The 21,825-nt window shown below is 40.5% G+C and overlaps 1 protein-coding gene across 18 annotated transcripts in view; it reads left to right on the forward strand.

The window, feature by feature from the left end:
• MAPKAP1 (MAPK associated protein 1) overlaps positions 1–21,825 on the forward strand; it is a 244,724-nt gene that overhangs the window by 126,367 nt on the left and 96,532 nt on the right. For all 18 annotated transcript variants that reach the window (XM_059142981.1, XM_059142980.1, XM_059142974.1 and 15 more), the window contains 2 exons: positions 5,810–5,986; positions 20,739–20,848. In XM_059142981.1, the coding sequence (XP_058998964.1) occupies positions 5,810–5,986; positions 20,739–20,848 (287 nt within the window). The remainder of the gene's footprint in view (positions 1–5,809; positions 5,987–20,738; positions 20,849–21,825) is intronic.

A 21,825-nucleotide genomic window follows, 5' to 3' on the forward strand; every position in this document is an offset into this window, starting at 1 on the left:
ACTTCAGGGATTAGGATATGTAGATACATATGTTTATTTTTTAGTCACATATTTATTTGTTTATATAAATATGAAATCTCCACGGTTGCTGTAGTGAGTACATTTAATGATAGAGTATGTGTGTGTGTATCTATCTGTCTTCCAGAAGGACTCTTTTTGGCAACAGGGTCCATTTTGCCCCCATTCATTGTTCTAACTTCCAATCCTCTCACAAACTTAATTGTCCCTGGAAGGGAGTTCTTTTTCCATGCCAACCCACTTCTAAAATTAAACCTCTTTCTGTGGATCCTATTATGCTGTACTTACTTCCATTAGTCTTTTCTTTTTTTTCCAGGAGGAACTCTTTTTTTTTAATTTTTAATTCAAGCATACTTAATATACAATGTTATATTAACACAAAGAAAATGAAAACATAAATTCAAAAAGATATATGTACCCCTGTGTTTTTATTGCAACATTATTTATAATAACCAAGATAGCAAAGCAAGTATCCTTCAATAGATAAATGGATAAAGAAGATGTGTGTGTGTGTGTGTATACACATTATATATACACTCTATATACATCAAAAATGGAAAATTATTCAGCCATAAAATAGAATGAAATCTCACCAGTTGCAACAACATGGATGGATCTAGAGGATGTAACTAAGTGAAATAAGTCAAAGAAAGACGAATACCATATGATACCATATGATCTCACTCATAGGTGGAATTTAAGAAACAAAAAAATGAGCAAAGATAAAAAAGACAAATGAAAAAACAGACTCTTAAATATAAGAACAAACCTGCAGTTATTTATTAGTCTTTTATCATTTTTTCAATCTCTCTGATAGTGTCTCACAAACAGGACTTCTGGTGTTCTCTATTTCATGCTATCTGCCATGCTTCTGTTAGATAGTTAATTCTGCTTCTGTGTAATGAGAAGCTTAGGAGTGGTAGAAGAAATTTTGACAAAATGAGAATCCTTTCTTCAGGTACTGTGCAATTAATTAAGTCATTTAATCCTTTTAAGACCGTTATGCAGTAGATATGTATGGTTAGTTTCTCCATAATTCCAAGACTTGATAGAGAAAATGACCACTTAGAAATCAGGAGATGTGGGGTGCCTAGTGGCTCAATGGGTTAAGCTTCTGCCTTCGGCTCAGGTCATGATCTCAGGGTCCTGGGATCAAGCCCTGCATCAGGCTCTCTGCTCGGTGGGGAGCCTGCTTCCCCATCTCTCTCTGCCTGCTGCTCTGCCTACTTGTGATTTCTCTCTCTCTCTCTGTCAGATAAATAAAATCTTAAAAAAAAAAAAAAGAAGGGATGTGGATGAGGCAGGAAATGCTGGGGGTCCTCAGGACAGGTGATTCTTCAGTGGGGTGAGAGGAGATTTCCCAACCTTCTTTGTACTGTTCTATATTTTTAAATTGTTTTGTGTTTCTGATAGGCCTGCATTACCCTTACCAAAAAATAAGTTCAATATTTTATAAAGGAAAATGAAATACTTAGTCATTATGGGACATCTGGAAGGTACAGGAAAAAAGTGCTCATTGCTTAAATGTAAGCACAACCTTTGTAAACGTTTTGGTACCTTTCATTCTAGTCATTTTATATGCAGATAATTCAGCATTTTGGCATAGTTGTAATAATTTGTGTTTTTTCTCCGTAAAAAAGTAAGGTGTGGGATGCCTGGGTAGCTCAGTCAGTTAAGAATCCATCGGCTCAGATCATGATCGTAGGGTTGTTAAGATCAAACCCCTGTCTCCCTCCCTTGGCCCCTCTCCCCTTTAAAGAAAGAAAAAAAGTGAGGTGCCAGTACTCCCTATCTTGATGAACTATAAAAATGCCTCTCTCATCCTCACCTCTTCCTGGGCCTTTTTCTCCTTTTGTCTTGAATTGCAATCTCTGACTCATCTACACTGCCTAGAAAGCCCCATTTGGTTAACAGATATCAATGTGACAAGCAAGAAAAAGAAAAAGAAAAGCTTATTACTTCTCCTCTTCTTGTTAGCACACACATCATTAATAATACCCTTTATGTTTTTTTCATGAGTAGAGTGATTCAGTCTACACATTCATATATTCATTCATTCAACAAATATTTGTTAAGTATCTACTAAGGGCCAGCCATTTTATTCTTCAGTGAGAAGCAGAGACACTAGAAGAATCCTTGCTCTTTAGGAGAACATAGAAGCACAAATAAGAAAAATGTGATAAGTATACGTAGAAATATTAATCAACTTCGAAAAGACCACAGAGAGGAATCAGTTGGATTCTCTCTCCTAGAGATCCAAATGATTCCCCTAGAGAAATCAAGGAAAGCTTTTTATACATTAAAAAAAATGGAGGATCTCAGAGAGATTTAGTCACACAGCCAGTTAGTGGTTGAATTAGCATTAAAACCAGAGCTGACTGTAAAACCACTCTTTCTTCTACTGAACTAGGTCACAAGGAGGAGGCATCCCTCTTTTCATTGTGTTCATTGTGTTATAAGTTCCAGATGTCAGTATGTGGGGGATTCTTGAGTCATGGACCACAGCTTCCCCCTTTTTCTCTCCCTGCTTCAGAATGCCACCAGTTTCTGATTTGATCTAAGAGTAACAGAGTGGAAGTAAGGAGACCTGAGTCTCTAGAACCAGCTTTGCCACTCTTCGAACTGGGTCGTCATGGGCATCTTATTCCTCATTTCTAGACATCTCTTCCCATTTGTAAAAGTGAGGAGGTTGAAATAAATCTAAGCTTCTAATTTTTGTAATATGTCATGGTTTCCTCCTTCTTTTCAAATTATGAGGCATTTCCATAGAAGCAAGGGTTCCCAAGGGCCTTGGCAAGTCTAGACACACCATGGAATTGGCAGAGGAATAGGTGGGGGTCAAAGGTGAAGGCTCTTAACTACCTGGGTTTGAATCTCAGGTCTGTCACTTACTGCTATTTAATCTTGAACAAACCACTTAACTTCATTGAGCCTTGCTTTTCTAATTTGTAAATCAGAAATAATAATAAATAACTCAGTTGTGTGAAGATTCATTGAGCTTTTGTATATCCATCCACACTATTTTACATGGTGTCGGGCACATAGCACTCAATTAATATAGGTAATGATACTAATGGCTACTGTACTAGTACTAATTTGGAGTCCTGAAGAGGTTTTAGAAACCAAAATACCATAGTAGCTTCTTTTACTAATGATTCCTTTGTATAGGCACAAAGGAACCAATATGTACATGCGTTGAATATGGAGTTTTAGTAATTTTCCCCTCAGGTGTTCAATTAAAGGGTTGAAAGAGTTGGGGTACTGTTTGCTGCTAACTTTTACTCATGACCCAGAAAAGACTTCCATTCCTCTTGTATAATATGGGAGGAGTCATTCATTCTTTTCTCTGCTGTGTTCTCAGTGCTCAGAGCAGGCTACAGCACGGGGTAGGTACTTTGCAAATGTTTTTTGAGTGACTAAATGATTTCACACTTTGTTTTTAAAAACTGAGGAGAATAGTAGCACTTGGCAGTGAGTCTTTAGGCTCTTGGATCTTATTTTGTGACATGTGTTGAGTTTGTTTTGAAGGGGATTTGGGGACATCCCATGACATTCAAAACAGAATTCTTCTGATACCAATGTTTGGCTTTCTGCTTTGATCAATAGGCTTATTATTTGCCCTTGAAACCTCTGTGGTGCTGGGGAATCACAGACATTCCTCAGGATGATTTACACGGCAATAAATAATCTGTGCTGTCGGTTGCTTGCTTCATCAGTGTCTGCCCTGTTCCTAAAACCCTGGAGGCTCCATGGGTTGGAGCACTGCCGACACTAACTCCAGATCATGTCCCTTAGCTTTACTGTTCTTTTGTTGCTCTAATATGCATCCACAACACATTTTTTTTTTAAAAGATTCTATTTATTTATTCGACAGAGATCACAAGTAGGCAGGGAGGAAGGCAGAGAGACAGGCAGAGAGATGGGGAAGCAGACTCCCTGCTGAGCAGAGAGCTTGATGTGGGGCTCAATCCCAGGACCCTGGGATCAAGACCTGAGCTGAAGGCAGAGGCTTTAGCCCACTGAGCCACCCAGGCACCCCTCCACAACGCATTTTTAAGGGTTGGTGTAATTGTAGAAGTTATTTTCCATCTGACTTTATTATAGTTACGATACCATTTATTTTTTTAACTCTGTTATATGGTAGGCTCTGCATATATCATCTTCTCTAATCTGAGTTAGGTGATTGTACCCTTTTTATAGAAGTGGAAACTCAGACCCAAGGAGGTGAAGCTTTTTTTCTGAAATCGCGTGGCCCGTAAGTGCTGGAACTTAGATTTTATTTTAACTCAGGTCTTTCTGGACGCAAAGCTCTTAGCAGCAATACTATGACATTTTTTTAATCTAAGGGACTTTCTTCTGCTGCTATAAGTGTTTGGGGTTTAAGTTTGCAACCTCTTGCAAAGATCCATAAGTTTTCCATATCATTCAGAGATGAATTTTAAATTTCTTACCAGCGTTGCAAATACATGAAATTTATAGAGACAAACATAGCCAGATTACTTTCTTGTTATCCATCCATTTAGCAAATTTATAGTTCCCATTAATTTTAATCTGTCCTTATTACCTGTTTTATATAATAAATATCTCTTAGTCCTGACAGACTGAGTATAGATCACCTGAAGTAGGCTCGCTCTCAATAAGCAGAGTTGCAGCTAAAGATTTGTGAATTAATTGGGAAAATTGCAAATCAGGTAGTCAGTGAAATAATTCATTGTCACATCCAATCAATAAACTTTGTAAATCAACTCATTTAATTCAAAAAATGATCTATATAGATCAAGCAACCAATTAAACAATTAGCATACACTTTGCAATTAATTAATTTAAGCATCAATCATATAATTAAAACTCCAAATTTAAGCTGCACAATTTAGAACTCTAGTGCCTTGTGAACTACTAGGTTCATGTCTGTGAATGCTAGCAGATTAGCAGTTTCACAGTTCAGCTTAGGAGCAGGGTATCTTAAAATGTTTTTAATTGATTTTTAAGCTTTAAATTGTCTTTATGATGGTAGAGGTTCCCACCTTTTTTCTGCAAGTTGACTTTTTAATTCCCCCAAAGAAAGAGAAGGCAGTGTGTGTCGGCTGTAAGATGGGGAAGTCTGGAATCTGGGATTATAGACTGGACATTCTGGGGATGTGAGGACAGTAGTTACCTGCATCAGGATAACTCAGGTCATTTGCTTTTACTCTGTTACGTATCCTTAGTGTCTGGAATCAGATCTTGCCATGTGAATCTGATACTCTTCAAAGAAAGGAGAACTGTATGGATTATCTTTGTTACCTTGAGTATTCCTCTGACCTAGAACAGGTATTTTCTTAACCCCAACCGTAAGTCAAAGGCCTCTGATTCCTCCCCCATGCCAATAATTTTTTCTCCTTTATAGTTTGTTTCTCTTTTATGATATTTATTTTATGTATACTTACAGGTAACTAGTGTAGTACTTACTTTTTCAACTTGATATACTGTAAGCTTCCTTGAGGGCTAATACTAAGTGTCATCTTTGATTTAAGGGGTTAAGTTCTGCATCTTACCTATAACAGGTGCTCAGTAAATGTTTGTTGAAAGAATAGAGTACTGGAAGGCCCTCATTTCACATTGCTTTTCTCCCCCTTTGTATGCCATGTTTTCTCCTTCAAATGCAGTAGGATTGGGGGGAATCTAATGTATCACCAGGCTCTTGGGTAAAAGAACAGCTGTGTCCCAGTTTGCTTGCTGTATACCATCGGCTCTGGTCTCCTTGGCCCTCCTTCATCTTGGTATCCACTCACCTTTTTGGTTTTCCTTTCAGTGACAACGTCAGTGCCTACTGCCTGCATATTGCTGAGGATGACGGGGAGGTTGACACAGACTTCCCCCCACTGGACTCCAACGAGCCCATTCATAAGTTCGGCTTCAGTACCTTGGCCCTGGTTGAAAAGTATTCATCTCCTGGTCTGACATCCAAAGAGTCACTCTTTGTTCGAATGTGAGTATTGACCCTGTTACTGATCTCAGTATCTCATCTCTGCCTTCTAGGACTTGGACTTGTTTGCTCGTGATTTGAATGCCACTGGGCATCTGGATTTTCATTTGTGGTGACTACTTCCAGGGAGATGTTGACGACACCGTTTGCATTGTGTTTCATGCTTCTGCACCTGGATTGAATGCAGACATGCTTTGCAGTAGCAATTTGCATTAGGTAGCTCTCTGCACGTAGTATCTGTGAGCCAGGCTTCTGGACCTACTGCGTGGGGTACTTTGGAGACTGCAAAGCAAAAATTTTGGTTTTCCCTTTGTCTTCATGAACTCCAAACTATATGAAAATGTGCATTGCAGCCACTTTTGTCTTGTGACTTAAAATACTTCTTTTCTTCTCCAACTTCATTCAAATCAACTTTGATTTTTCCTCTCAGTTGCCTTCCTTTAGACTGATAAGGGGGTATTTTCCCGTGCCTTTGGCATTCTAATAAAGGCTTTAACTTATAAGCCCTTTCCAGAAAAAGTGTTTGTAAATGCAGAAAATAAAATCCACCAAGAATGTAAAAGAGTTCCATTATATTTAAATACTTCTGAAATTATTAAATGAATTTGTGATACAGTGATATGTATGGCTTTTTAATACCAAGATCCAGCAGCAGGTCTAACTCCTAAGTCTCTCACTTCAAAGTAGTGATGAGCATAAATGAGATTTGAGAAGTCTGCAGCAACTGTAATGTGCTGTGACATTTGTTTTTTTCTGTTCTTAACAGAGTCACCAATACTGCTAATACTACTGTGATTTGTTGACTATATTTATAATTGAAGGAAATGGGGACACCTGGGTGGCTCAGTGGGTTAAAGCCTCTGCCTTTGGTTCAGGTAATGATCCCAGGGTCCTGGGATGGAGCCCCAAAGCAGGCTCTCTGCTCAGCAGAGAAAAGCCTCTCCTGCAAATGCAAGAGAGCCTCCTCTCTCTGCTTGCCTGTCTGCCTACTTGTGATCTCTGTCTGTCAAATAAATAAATAAAGTCTTTAAAAAAATAATAATTCAAGGAGATGCTAAATATCATAAGTTAATGAAAATAAAAATAAAATTTTTGTGTATTCAAGTCTCTAGAGCGAGTTTTACCCAGAGGTCCCAATTGTTAGAAGAAAGCCTGTAACATTTTCTAAGCACAGCGTAAGCTTCGCTAATGGGAACGGAGACTTGCCCTCTCCAGGCCTCTCCTGGGAACACTAGTGATCCTTTTGGCACCCCCTGCTGTTAGTAACCAGCAAACTCACTATCCACAGCAGGGATTGCTTTAGAGGACTTTTCCCTTCTCTCTTTAAAACATACTGCCTTTGTTTCAGATTTTCAGTGAAAATAGGATTATGCTACCTATGATATAGGAGGATTTTGTGTCAGGGGGAGCTGTTGGGGGGGATGATTCCAAGTTTTTGTACTTAGGGCTTCATCCCTGCTATGAAGTCTTGTTTGCTATATGTAACAGTAAATATTTTCCCTCTTTTTATGTTTCAAAGGGGCTAAATCAACAACACTGAAGAATACTGAAAGTAATCTAAAACTTATCCAATGATTTATCCCTCCTAATATAACTATTTTCATATCATCGTTTCCATGTATATATGGAAATATATATATTAAAATATATATTATATATTACATATATTATTATATATATTAAAGTTTCTGCTCTAGTGTAAATATTTTGTTATTTTTACTTAAAATTACAAATATTTGATATCTTTTCTTAGTTCCTATAATCTATATTTATTATGTACCAAGAATCTAGACCAACCCTGTGCTCATGGAGCTTACTATCTAGTAAGGAGGGATTCGTCAAATCATTAAAACGTGGCAAGCAGGACAACAGAAAAAGGCCCAGGCTGTGTTGGAAGCCTACCACAGCATATTTAGGTTGTTTTCTTGCTTTGGTTTTAGTAAATGATGCTAATCGTACTTATCCAGATCCCTTTTACTTCTGCTGAATCACATTCTTTGGACAATTTCCTGTGTGTAGTATTATTGGTCAGATTAGAAACATCTCTAGACTTTCATTTTGTATTGACACGTAGCCTTCTGAAAGGTGTTCCAGTTTACAGTGCAATTGTATTACTAACAGCTACTGAATACTAACAGAATTCATAAAAGCATCTTTTAAAGTCTTATTGTCACAAAGTATCATTAGGACATTTTTTCTGTTTACTTTAGAAGATGTATACAGGGCTACTTCAGTAGTCTCCACCTGCATTTTTGTTTTTATTTGTAAATGACTGGAAGAGTTCTCATTAGTGCATAATTATTTACTACATAAATATTAACATGTGACCACCACATTCTTTTGAAGTAAATGTCCTTTTTAAAACAAGGGCTTTTAGATCATTGATTTTCAACAGAATGGGGCTGGGGATAGCAAGACATACCTTCCCGGGAGAAGCATCTAAAGACTATACAGGGTCTCCCTATGAACCCCGGCTTTTGGAGAATGGGAGGAAAGAGAGGAGGAAGGGCAGAGGGTAACAACAACTGCTTTGAACTTAATACTCTTACTTTTTTCCTGAATTACTCCCATCCCTGCACTCCCACTCCCAAACACACACACCCCAGGCAGTCCTTTTTCTATTTTAAAGTTCAAGAGAGCTTATTCAATATGTCTGGAGTGTTTCTGAAAACACGAGGTAAAGTAAAAACTTTATATGCATTTAAGAAAAAAAAATGTCAATAAATTTTGTTTCTTCTCTTCCTCAGTTGTCTGATGAAATAGTACAGATTACTGACCGTTTGCCCCATGTGTATTTTCTTGCTTCAGCAACCTTCCATTCACCTTGCTGGTCTATATTCTAAGTTAGAAAAGCCCCTCCTGAAAAAAAAAAAAAAAAAAAAGAAAGAAAGAAAAAGAAAAGCCTCTCCTGCAAATGCAAGACAATGTGTCCAAAGTTTCTTAGAGTAAAGTCCTAGCAAAATAAGTACAGCTGTCGCTCCTTTTCCCAGTTGACCCCTTACCTCCTTGCCTCTCTCTCCCAGGGGAGAATGGGCAGGGGGTGTCTGAGAAGACACGGAACTGAACCAGGAAGAGAGAGCTCGGCTTTGACAATAAGCAGTGAATTAGTATTTACTAAATGAAAGCTATGTATATGTTAGTCCATTTAATCTGAATATAGACTGGTTTTTATTATGACCATTTTCAAGACATAAAAACTGAGGCTGACAAACTTTGCTCTCAGGCCTGGATTTGCCCCCATACCTGACTTGCAAAGTCCACACCCTTTGCAACACACTGCTGAGGGTTTGGGACAGTGGTGGGGAATCTAGTGGTGGTCTCATCATTCAAGTGTCCACTGTCTTAAGGCCAACATTCAGCTACTATATATTATAGTGTAGGGTAGGAGTGAGGGAGCCTCTGGCGCCAGAATGCTTGCGTGCCATTCCTGACTTTACCCTTGCTAGTATGTGTATGTAATCTTGGATGAACTGCTTAACCTTTTTTGGCCCAGTCAAATGAGGGTAATAATAATAGTACCTACCTCATAGAGCCATGATGAGGATTGAATGAGTTGATATATATAAAACACTTAGAACAGTGCCTGGCTGTGTGAGTGTTTATTGTAGTTACTGTTGCTGTGACTAGAAACCTTTTGAGGGCAAGAACTGATCACTTATGCCCCACAACACCCAGAGTAGCTCCATTAGTGTGGTAGGTACACCACAAATATGTCTCAAATGAACTAAATAGAACACTACCTGTTTCTGCATTTTTCTCCTTCCCCTCCTTTCTGTCTCTATAAGAGAAGGGCAGAGTGTGGGTAGACATTGTTCAGCTGGACTGAAAAGTTACCAGGATAACGTTTGCTGACTTAGGGGTAGGCATAGACATTGGCAGGGGTAGACATTGGAGATCTGTAGACTTCAACTCAGTCCTCTTACGGGCAGACATCTTTTAAGAGATAGTAGCAAGACTGTAAACTCTTTGAAGAGAGGGTGTACACAGTCTTCGTAGAGAAGGAATGGATGAATCTTCAGGTGTCTTTGGGCTGCTGGTGGGGGGGGGGGGGCTGGTCAAACTTTTTTTCCTATTTTTCTTTCTGAGCCCACCTAGCTTTTGGTACAGCCCTGTGCCAGAAGGCAAGCCCCCCAGCTTGCCTTCTGGCTTTCGGAGGCCCTCACATCACCCACCCCACCCCTCACACCTCCCACATACCATCTTTTCCCACTCCAAGTGAGGCTGTACAAACTTTGAGCTTCAGCTAACCTGGGTTCAAGTTTCAGTTTCACTGGCGACTTGCTACATGACTGTACTCTCAGCTTCTTCATCTGAAAAATGAGGGGAGTAATAACTACCTCATGGAATTGTCATGAGGAATTTTCTGAAATGTAAATCATGTACAGACCTCTTTTAAAGGAAAATTAATTCTCCTGAAGCCTCAATGTTTGCCAAAATTCATTTTATTATAACATTACTTAAATACCCTTAAGTGTAAAATTCTAGCTATAAATTCCATGTCTTTATGCAATCCAAACAAAATTACAAATTAAATACAAATAAAACTATAACATTAATAAAATGCAAATTAACAACTTAAATGCAACAGATGATGTTTGGTTCAGATTAAGTCACTGATGTTGGATTTAATGGTGTTAAATGTTTTACTTGTCAACTTGAGTTTTTTTGATTTTCTTATGAAACATTGACTACCATATTAATATTTGTCCTTTTAAATAGTGAGTGTATTTTTAACTACTAGTCCATTATTTTAATGAGCCAGTTGATTTATAGTGCATTCTCCCCTGCCCCCCAGTTTTACATGTGCTTTACTGGAAAAATAAGGCATTTCTGCAACGATAACGAATTTATGTCAGTTTGCCCAGGACTTTCCCTGTTTTGAGATTCAAACTCCTATACCCAGGAGCATCCACCTCAGCCCATTGTTGTTTGTTCTGTACATAGGCGGGCTCTCTGCCTGACCGATACCTGGGCACAGTGTGACTTGGGTACTCAGAGCATGAATTCTTCAGAGTTCAGCAAACAGGAGTTCCGTAGAGAGAGCCTAGTGCCCGCTTCTCCCCTCGCTTTTCTCTATTCAACAAAGAATTAATAATCCCACTTCTGCATGCGACTTGCAGTGATGTCATTTGGCTTTTACTGAATCTATTAGTGACATTAAATAACTCTAGCTGCTAGAACACACAACCCCCAGATCTCACCAGTTTATCCAGCAAGTCAGCCGACTTCCTCTATAAAGAGCCAAGCAGTAAATATTTTAGGCTTGTGGGCCATACCTCTCTGTAACTCAGCTCTGCTATAGTAGCAAGAAAGCAGCCATAGACAACAATATATCAATGAAAGGACATGGGATAGATGTGTTGACACTGGCTTATCCTACTAAGTTTAGTTCTTGTTCAGATCCATCTGATGAGGTCGGGTTTTTCTCCTGGGTGTTTCTCCTCTAGGCAGTGATTCAGGGCTCCCCAAGCTGGGTAGAGATGGAGAACATGGAAGTGTAGGAGTGGCCTATATCTCTATCAATCTATTGCTTGTATAGGTTATCATATATATACATATATGTATCATCTACATATAATTTTGCTTTTTAAAATATACATTATATGTATATGATACTGTGTGTGTGTGTGTGTTCTTGATTTTCATTAAAATAAAAACAAAAATTTTAAATCCTAAAACTTAGCTTGTGAATTCATCTGTTGATCCTGAGGGCTGTTGAATCTAAGATAGGAAATGCTGTTAAGAAGATGTTAGCTCAGACCCTGGTATGCAGGAAGTGTTACATAGTTGCTATTTTTATTTTTTCTGTGAGAGATTCATCGGTCTGAATAATTCACACTAAGGTGTGTATGAGATTTAACTTTTCTTTGGGTGATTTATTACATAATGAATACATGTCCATCCTAGAAAAATTAGAAAATAGAGCTGTGTTTCTTCCTATAAAAGAAAATTTAAAATTTCACTTTGTTCCATCATGCAAAGTTGTGACTTTTCAAGTTACAGAATATGTATGTTTAAAAAGAGGAGAGGGTGCTGAGTGTGGCTCGGTTGGTTTGAACATCCAACTCTTGATTTTGGCTGAGGTCATGATCTCGGGGTCATGGGAGATCGAGCCCTTCCTCGGGCTCTGTTTTGAGGTAGAGCCTGCTTGGGATTCTCTTCCTCCCTCTCCCTCTACCTCTCCCTCTTCCCATCTAGTCCCCGTCCCTGACTCTTGTGTGCGTGCACGCTCTCTCTGTGTGGAAAAATAAAAAATAAAAAGAGGTACTAGTTAACTTTCATGAGTCCCCAGTTGGAAAAGTGTTCTGTGGAGAAGGATGTGAAACTGGATGACTTCTGATCTTCTTACTGAGTCGATGGTGTGAGACTAGCCTTCTCTTCCCAGGCCCTTGGTCCCAGGAAACTCCCAGACACAGAGTTGTTTGGGGAGGGAGAATGGATTTACACTAAAAACTTGTAAATTAAGAGCGCGCTAATGGAAACTCTCTCCTTTAACAGAGGCAAGTGGATTTCTAAGATACCATTCGTGATTGATTTTGGACAGATCCAATGTATGTGTGTGTGTGTGTGTATATATATATATATATATATGAATCTTTTTAACTTGCTGACTGGTAGCAGCTCTGAGCCTAAGCATTGAAGTTGTTTGGGTATCAGCCGTGTGGAAGGGGAGAAGTAGGAGGCAGCAGTATGGGGGAGTCTGGCTCCCAACACTAAATCACCGGATTTCAGCTGGATCCCAGTATCCGAGAGAGTGCTCCTTGTCAGCAGTGACCAAGCCAAGGCCTCCCGGGCCTTTAGACGTGGTAGGACAAGGGAGAATGAGATCTTGGAGTGAACAGGGGAGGAGCCTGCTTTGTCCCTCTCCTCCCATTCCCCAGCACAGGGCCAATTCAGTTAGGACTTGTGGAACTGAATTGAGTTCACAAATGGCACTGGCAACAGCAACTGTGACAGTATCATTAGATGCGTTGCCATTAACATTTCACACCAGGATCCTACTCTGGAGTCGGGGAAAAAGGGTTTTAGAAAGTGAAGAAAAGTCCAAACCAGTAAAATGGACAGAATCTCCCTAAATCCTAAGTTAGTAAGAGCAGTTAAACTGCCTTCCTATACATATGTTTTACTTATAATGTTTGTTATCTCAGGTAAACATGGGGAAGGGATGTTTTTAACCAATAGCTAGATCAGAACAGATAGAATCCCGCTAAGATTTTGCTGTTTGGGGAAGGGCCCACCAGGTAGTCGGTAGACGGTCTTCCACCAGAAGCGGGGCTGCCTGGGCCATTATGGCCCAGAGAGTTCCCAGAGACTGCTGTGGCTTCTCTTGGCTCTGTGTGAAAGGAAAGGTTAGCTGTTTTTTAAGAGGCGTGCAGATTCTTTGCTGTTGGCTCTATGAGGACTTTTCAGAGGGGTTGGTAGTTTTAGTGTACCCTCTTGATGAGATCTCCAGGGTATACCCAAAGTGATCAGACCTTTTTGAAAGGATATCATCAGTTTTGAAGCCTCTCCTACCCTTATGTGATACTGCCTTGTGGTCTGGAGAGGAGGGAAAAAAAGGAAATGAGTATTTTTGCACACTCACTCAGTTTGGTGCCTGTAGTGGCCATTATCTCATTTATTCTTTATAACAAACTCATTTTTATAATATATGAGCTGAGGATGAGAGACAAGTAGTTATTTGCTCAAGGTCATACAATTTGGTAAGGGGCAGAGCTAAAATAGAATAAGGAGGGGAGAAAAAGACGCCTGTATTCTTTGTACTCAGGCCTGACAATATGGGTATAAATTATCTTACTTATTTATTGTTTGCTCGAGTCATAGAAGACCAACTGTGTGTTGTTTCTTTTCATTCTGTTGTATTAGCAAACATTTCCATTGTCCAGATTGTCCTCATGTACGGAAATGTAACATATGCAGCCTGTTTAATTTTGTATTTGTAAATCTGACTTGATTTCCTTTTTGGCAACAGCTACTGTCTAGAGAAAAGAAAAGATTTTTCTTTGTGTCTGTTTAAAGTGACAGAAATATTGGAGCAAGTAATAAAGATGGAAAGCATTAATTACATACTTACAAGAATTTAAAGGTCAGACAAGCTAAATATGTATGTTTTGCTCACTGGAATGTCTCTTGAAATTGTGCCAGGATGCGCTTTGTTCCTATAATGAAAGCACCCATTTTAGATAGCCATCAGCTTACTTTGGTTTCCAAAAATTATACCAGATTGTTGCTTTAGTTGCTATATATTCTAAAAGTTTAGGACTCCCATTTCTGACATAAATGTGATTTGTTTCATGATCCACCCCCTTTGGCCATGTTTAGTTACTGTGTCTCATTTTGATTTCCTCTGTTCTCCCCTCAGCTTATGTTGGAGTCTGTCAGCTGCTGCTATGTACATGTCAGGCTAGTGACTTGTAATGTTTATTAATACAATGTCAGTCTTGCTGTTGAAAAAACTGTGATGCTTCTCAGAAGGTTGCAGTAGAACGAAGCGTTTGATTTCCAGATCCTGTCTGCACTGCATGGTGAATACATCCTCAGATGTTATGCAGTTCACTGACCTGACAGTTATGGAACCCCGCCTGGGACCCCATTTCAGCAGGACATATTTGAACAGAAACAGTTTGCAAAACTTTACACACTTAAACTCCTGCCAAGGCAAACTGTTAGCCACTTGAGTTTGTTATAAATACCCAGTGGCAGTGGTTGGAAGTAGCCCACGGTGTGTTTTATATTCTGAACTGAATGTGAATGTCTTTGCGGTTATATAGAGTAGTAAATAATTGAGTTTGATTAGGGAGAGGGACCTCATTATCCCCCACCTGTGCCCAGCTGGAAGGGGAGGGTCGAAATGAAGCCATTAGCTGTCTCTCTTACTGGCATCTCAAAGAGCTCAAATACATCTGTGTCTTATTTTCTTTTCTGGCACAATCAGTCGAGCAAGCTAAGCAGGCATGAACGGATTTGGCAAGTCCCAAGGACTCTGGCAAAGATACACAAGGAGAAGGCGGAGGGCAGTCATTTTGGCTTCTCACTGCCCATTAGTCTAGCGAGTTATGTTTTTGGAAAATGTCTGTTTTGAAAAAGAGTACTTTGTCCAATGTCAAACATCACATACTCACACAATATGCTTTGATCTTTTAAAAAAATTTTTTGTCAGTGCAAGGGGAAACAAAATGTGGCATTCACACTAGTGTAAACTCTCTTTATGGATAAAGTAATACTCAAAAGACTTGCTTTGAAACAGGCATGCTACAGTTATTACAAGGCTTTCTCTTGCTCATATATTTTCATTTTCTACTTTGAAGTACTAGAGAATGAACATGCACAGAGTTGGGACCAGTGCAGGCTGGGGACTGGAGGAGTGTGTCTTCATCACTGTTAGGACCTGGTCAGGAGCGGAGAAGCGAGTGCTGCTCTTGGCTGCCTTTTCCCCTTCCATAAGCTGAGACTGTGGCTCAAGAAACCATGAAATTCTCCAAGGGCTTTTAAAAAGGGACCTCGCAGTTCATATGGTCGTTTAAAATCAAACTGAATGTTACAGTGGAAGTTGAATCTTTGCCACAGATTGATAGGTAGTTCCCACCTGGAGGATGTGCTTTCTGGAAGTCTATTCTTCCCATGACTCCTCAAGGCTCTCCTCTGGGCTACAAAGAGGTATAAATCCCAGGCTTTGGTGTTGGCCTTCCCTGGCTCCAACTCCTGGCTCCTTCACTTAGCTGTGCAACTCCAGGCAGTGTCCTAACCTTGCCCAACCTCAGTTTCCTCCATTATAAAATGGGACCTTTTCTGGGAGGATTAAATGAACAAAGTAAGTGCTCACTAAATGTTGACAGTTGTCCTCATCTCATTCATCACTTCTTGGTACATAGAAAAGCCATGGTTATTATATTAAGCACTTATTACATAACCGGTGTTGTGTTAACAGATATTTAGTCCTCACAATAATCTTCTGCTTTAAGAATTATCCCTGTTTCATAGATGAGGAAACTAGAAGATATAGAGAGAGAGACTGTGTCATTTACCCCCAACTCCAGAGCAGGGACCACTGGGACTGGACTCCAGAGCTGGGACTCCAAAGCAGGGTCTGCTCTAGGCTGTGCTGTGCTTTGCTGCCTTCCAGTCACCACCAGCTTCCGTACCACGATACAGGGCTGGATGATCACTGTTTGAGACATCTCCATTAAGAAGCTCTCTGGTCCCCTGACCCCTCCACGGCTTGGCCAAGTGCCTCTGTGTTTGGTAGCACTCGGAGCTGGCCTCCTTCTTTGTACTTAGTGCACAGCAGTAGAAGTCTTTGTTTGCTTCTTTGTCTTCCTCTCCCACTATACTGTGCTCCTTGGTTTAGGGACCATAGTGTTGATTTCTGAATTCAAAAAAGATCTTTAATAGAGGAACTTCGGGTTAAATGCCCTAATGCCTCCAACCTCGGATTCTGTAAAATGGATCTAACAATAACACCTGTTTTAGGATTAAATGAGTTAATACAGGATTTAAAAGCTTAACTTAGCATGTGACACATATAGTGGTTGCTGTTACTTCTGTCGTGATTGCTGAATAATAACTTGTACTGTGGAGCTCAGAAAGCTCTTAATAAGTCTCACTAAATTTCCCTGCACACCCCCATGATTTTTTACTTTCCTCATCTCTAGCCAAAGCCAGTGAGTTAAGCTGAGGTACAGTGTACCCACTTCCCTGGCTCACTCTCTCAAAAGTGAAAGTCTTGAAAATGGTGCCTTGAGTGCTTTTCTGTGAGCTTCAGAGGGGGCCTGATGCCTGGGTCAGGGGTTGCTTGCTTACAGCGCGCCTGACTGTTGCTACCATGCCCAGCAGGTTGCACATTTTAATGGCCCTGTGTTCCCAACTATAAGCAATGGTTGGGATCCTTCCCCAACTAAGCAGTATCTGCTGAGGGTGTGTAGGGAGGGCGGGGGGGTGAATGGGGCCTCTTCTCTTGGAGAGATGACTTAGGACATGGGGAACACGAGAGCACTAACATTTCTAAGCTCCTTTTACTGTTTGCCAACCCGAATGCTAGGTGCTTGCCATTCATCGTCTATTTTATCCTCTCTGCCAGTTCTTTAGGGAAGAAGCCTCCTCGTTTCATGGCTGCAGCAGAGGTTCCCACGTGTTAAGGCAATGTTTTGGTTAGCCGTGGAACGAGAACTTGAACCAAAGGGTATTTAACCCCCAGTGCATGTGTTTTCCTCTCCAGTATGTTACCTCCCAACTTGGGTTCTGCTTCCAGCTCTGTCCCTATAAATAGAATCTAAGCTTTCCAGATAAGGACCTGTGCCCCGTCAGCTCTGGTTTAATATTTAGCAGAGAAATGCTCATTGTGTTAGGTTAATGTGGGTATAAAAACTCCCCTCTGGTAACTAAGTGGCTTTGCACTGGGACAGAGCTAAATTCCTCAAGTGAGTAATCTCTTTTTAAAATGCCCATACGTTTTTCAGTGGTTACAAGACTTGACAGGACCTAACTTCGAATTGACTGAAGCACTCCTGGCAGCATTTAGTCAGCTCCCTGAAGTGGCTCTTCCTCCTAGACCCGGCGCAGGCAGCCCAAGGAGCTGTGGAGGGCAGCTGCCTGTGCTCAGTGCCCCCAGCGTGCCCTGCTGTGGCGGGAGACAAGCCGTCTATCCACGAGGGGAGCGGGAGGAGGAGCAGTTTCTGAGCCGAGAGTCCGGGTTTGTAGTCCATCTGTCCCTCCATCCGCCTGTCTGTCCGAGGGCCAGCCACCCTCAGCACAGGTCGCACCTCAGAGCCTGGAATGCGGGGCCACACGGAAGGGAGACAGGACCAGCGAGTGCCCTTCCTAGCTACTGCCAGCTTTTCTCTCGAGATCACTGTCTTCTCAGTCTCACAGCCAATGCCCAACGTTAAATAAAAAGCAGCTCTAAAAGATGTATTTCAATAGACTTTTTCGAAAGCCCATAAAAATTCCTGGATATAAAGAAATGAGGCATAAAACCCAGAATGTTTGGAAGTCAAGCTGAAAATTGCGGAAGCAAGTCTCCATATCCATTTATTAAATGGGAGCATATCTTAACAGTCGCACCTAGATGTCTTCTGAGAACCACTTCGATTCCGTGCTCTTGTATTTTGGAAACGTGTTGCCCCCTTAAGTGCTGTAGATTTGGAGCAAGATCAGGAGTTGATATTTGTCTGGAGGGCGGGAAGCGAGCAGAGTGGGAGACTGACCCGAGGAAGCTTTCATTAGGTCCGGTTGAGTGTGCAGTACGTGGGTCACAACCTCTTTCTCCTTTTAATGTGCACGATTTTACCGGAATGGAGCCCCAGAGTGAGATACCGCACACTGGCGCAGGCACGTTCCGAGCGCCGTGCGTGCCCCTTCCCTCCACTGTTGTTTTCATTTTCCTCTCATGAACCTTGCTACCCTGGCTTCAGCACGGAGGCTGTAAAGGAAGATGGAGAGCCAAGTTACCTCAGAATGATCACTATCGTTAACATTCACGGGTGGTTCACTTATCATTCCTGACTGCACAGACATGGCAGCCGCTCGGAAGCGTCCGCAGGTGTAGCATGGTGATACATATTACATTGTGCCACAATGGATTTATGTATTCTGTAACAAAAGAAAAGTGTAATGAAAAAATACAGAAGGTAATCCTTTATTCCTCCACCACACAATTTATCAGTAATGCCTGTGGATGATAAGTGCCAGGGATTTCCTCTGCTTGCTTTAACCTTGTCACCCAGGTACGTTTTGGTAAAATGACAGAAAAATACAGACGAGGGATTTTCCTGTGTTCAAAAATCTTTTAAAAGGACACTTTTAATTTATGGAAGTTAGTCCGAACGCAAGGCTTCCCTTTGAGCTTCTAGTCTGCCTTTGCTAAAAAAGATAAACGTATTGGTTTGAAATAATGCTGTCAGCCAGCAGCAGATTAGGCGAGAATGTAAGCGATTTATAAGCAGACTCAAATCGAAAATAGTTCAGGTGGAACCCAGGTAGATGGAAGTTCGTGAGATCTAGCCCAGGACTAGTTTGTGCGTACCCGAGGACTCGTGTTCCCTTTTAGGCCCCACTCACCCATCGCCCAACATATTGTCACAGATGGAGCGCATACTGACTTCTGAGGAGCGAGCAGGGGAAGACAAGCCTGAATGCGGATGATTGGCATTTGTTCCAAACACGCCCTGGCCTCACGCCAGAGCAAATACCCCCAAGTTTATAAATGCACAAGGCACTTTACATTTCAGTGTGCTTGCCAAAGTATCACTTACTGCATCGCTCCCTAAATATAGTTTTTAAAAAAAGAGCTATTTCTTATTTTGCTTTGATCAGTAAAATAAACTTTTAAAGATTGTTCTGGGATGGGGTCCAGCTTCTGAGGTAAAGAATGGCTGGAGCTCAGGCATGATTCAGTAACAGAGTGTTCAGTAAAATTAGCTTGACAGTTCTCAGGCCTGCTGTTCAATAGCAAGAACTTGACCAAGTTAAAATGGATGATCGTGCTGGCTAGACCAGCGTCGGCTTTTGCTTTTTAACAAATGGAATGTCAAGGATTAAACAGCGAGCCGTATGGAGAGGAGGGGTGTGGAGATGTCTTTGTATTAGGGAAGCAAATTGGGTCCTTGGTTTTGAGATTGGCCCCCCAGCCCCTGTGGAAAGCCAGCCACCTGGTTGGGTCCAAACTAGGTCCCAAAGAGGTTTAAGGCCTCTTCTCAGCCTCTCCTTCCGTTGGGAAGCTTTTCCATGGCTTAGCTTGCGGCTTGGCTTTTCTTTCGGATTTCTTGTCAGTATGAAGTTCTGCCATATTTTTTGGCTGTGTGTTCTCCTTTGAGATTCTTATGAGGAAATGGGAATGCGACCAAACTCCTTGTGGTAATTCCCATGTTCCATCGTTGGAAACTTGGGTCCCATTTGTTAGATGAGCTGCTTGGAATTGGCCTGTTTTGTTCTGGTGCCCGAGCATAGTGAGTAGTATTTGTGATACTTGCTACTGCAATTAACAGTCTTGGTGAAGTCCTACCTCACCCAGGGATGGGCTTCTGTTTTTAGGGTACTTGTTCCCTACCAGATTTCTCGCTATCTACATGAACTATTCCCTTCAAGTTTGACTGACTAGAAGTTTAAAAATAGTCTTAGTGTTTTGTCTTATAATTATTTAAGCTTCATTTCATATTTTGTTTGACCTTCTTGGACTAAGTAGATTAAAACATTCCTACTGAAGTATATATAGACCGTATATTCAAAATTTATTTATTTACTTATTTACTAGCCACTTAGGAAGAGCCTTTTTTTCCTTATTCTAAATTGCTTTGGGCTGTCATTCTCCCCCATCACTCCCCCGCCACCCACCATCCTCACCCCATGACATTTTTCCTGTAGGGCTCCATGAGCTTTAATGTGATGGTAGTATCTGCCTGCAGTGACATCTACTGACACAAGCTAAGTTTATTGTCAACCCGTGTTCAAGATTTGGCTTGGGAGCCAACACAAGTAACCCACGGTACTAGTGACCCACACTGACCAATTAGATTCAATTTGAAATAAATTAGAAAAACATTTCCTAACTCTGACCTTCCTTTCACTTGGAACTGTTTATACCAGAAAGCCCCCCGCCCTCTTTCTCTCTCTCTCTCTCATTAGAAGTTAGTCTGTTTTTTTTTAAATAACTGGCACTTTGAGGTACACTCAGTAAAACTTTATTAAACACAATGACGACCGCAGTAACAGTCCTCTGGTTGAATGTTAGTGATGATTTAATATTTGTCTTTTCCTACAGAAATGCTGCTCATGGATTCTCCCTTATTCAGGTGGACAACACAAAGGTCACCATGAAAGAAATCTTGCTTAAGGCAGTGAAGCGAAGAAAAGGATCCCAAAAAATTTCAGGTGAGACCCTGGAAATAGAAAATTAACCGTTAGTTTAAAAGTGTTTGGTATGTGCATACGTGTGCATGCATGCGTCAGTATGTGCACATGTGTGTGTGTGTCGGTGTGTAAGAGAGGGCTGGCTGGATTGTTTTAGATATCATTGCTAGAAGGTTTGGTTAGCAGATCTACAGCCCAAAAAAAAAAAAAAAAAAGTTTTTTTTTTGTTTTGTTTTGTTTTTGAAACTGCCCCTGGGCCCAAGGAAGGGTTTGGGTCGGTGGCATGTATGAGAAGAATGTGTTCCTATTGATTATGGAAGTTCCACCATTAATAATGTGTGGTAGATTGATATATCTATTTGAACTATTAGTTGGTGTAAAGCTGTCTTAAAAACCAAATGCTAAATTTGAAGGACTGCTTTTAATTTCATGTTTTCATGTAATTTTCCATGGGGGAAACTTTCAGTTGCTAGTGTTTGGGGTATGCAGTAAAAGAAAAACAGTCTTCATTTTTACCAAATGAGGACAACTGTAAAAAAAAAATTTTTTAAAGATAAATCACTTGATGTGCACCAAATACCTGTTAATCTTTAATTCCTCATTACCCAACTTTGTACAGAAAATAAGCTTATAGTATTAGCTATGATATTTAAAAGATATAAGGGGAAAAAATATTACCAGTATTGAGAAATAATTATTTTGAGAAATAGCTCAAAGATTTGTCATACCACAGACAACTTTAATATAAATCAACCTCTCTATGACATGTCAAATACCATCGCTTTGTAAATAAATGAGACTTCCTCAACACCTTTGGTTTCATCTTCTGGAGAGGAAAAAATGCATTACTCAGGTTGAAGAAAATAGTTTTGTGTTCTTTTTAAGGAGAGGCATATAATCTGTTCCAGATTTAATTAGCTATCTTCAGATGAAAGCTGAAGTTTTAATAAAAGTTAGAAGAGATAACACAGTGAAGGACACGGATGAGCTGTCTCAAG

The sequence above is a fragment of the Mustela lutreola genome, chromosome 12 (genome assembly GCF_030435805.1).
Source record: "Mustela lutreola isolate mMusLut2 chromosome 12, mMusLut2.pri, whole genome shotgun sequence".
In the NCBI taxonomy this organism is placed as follows: domain Eukaryota; kingdom Metazoa; phylum Chordata; class Mammalia; order Carnivora; family Mustelidae; genus Mustela; species Mustela lutreola.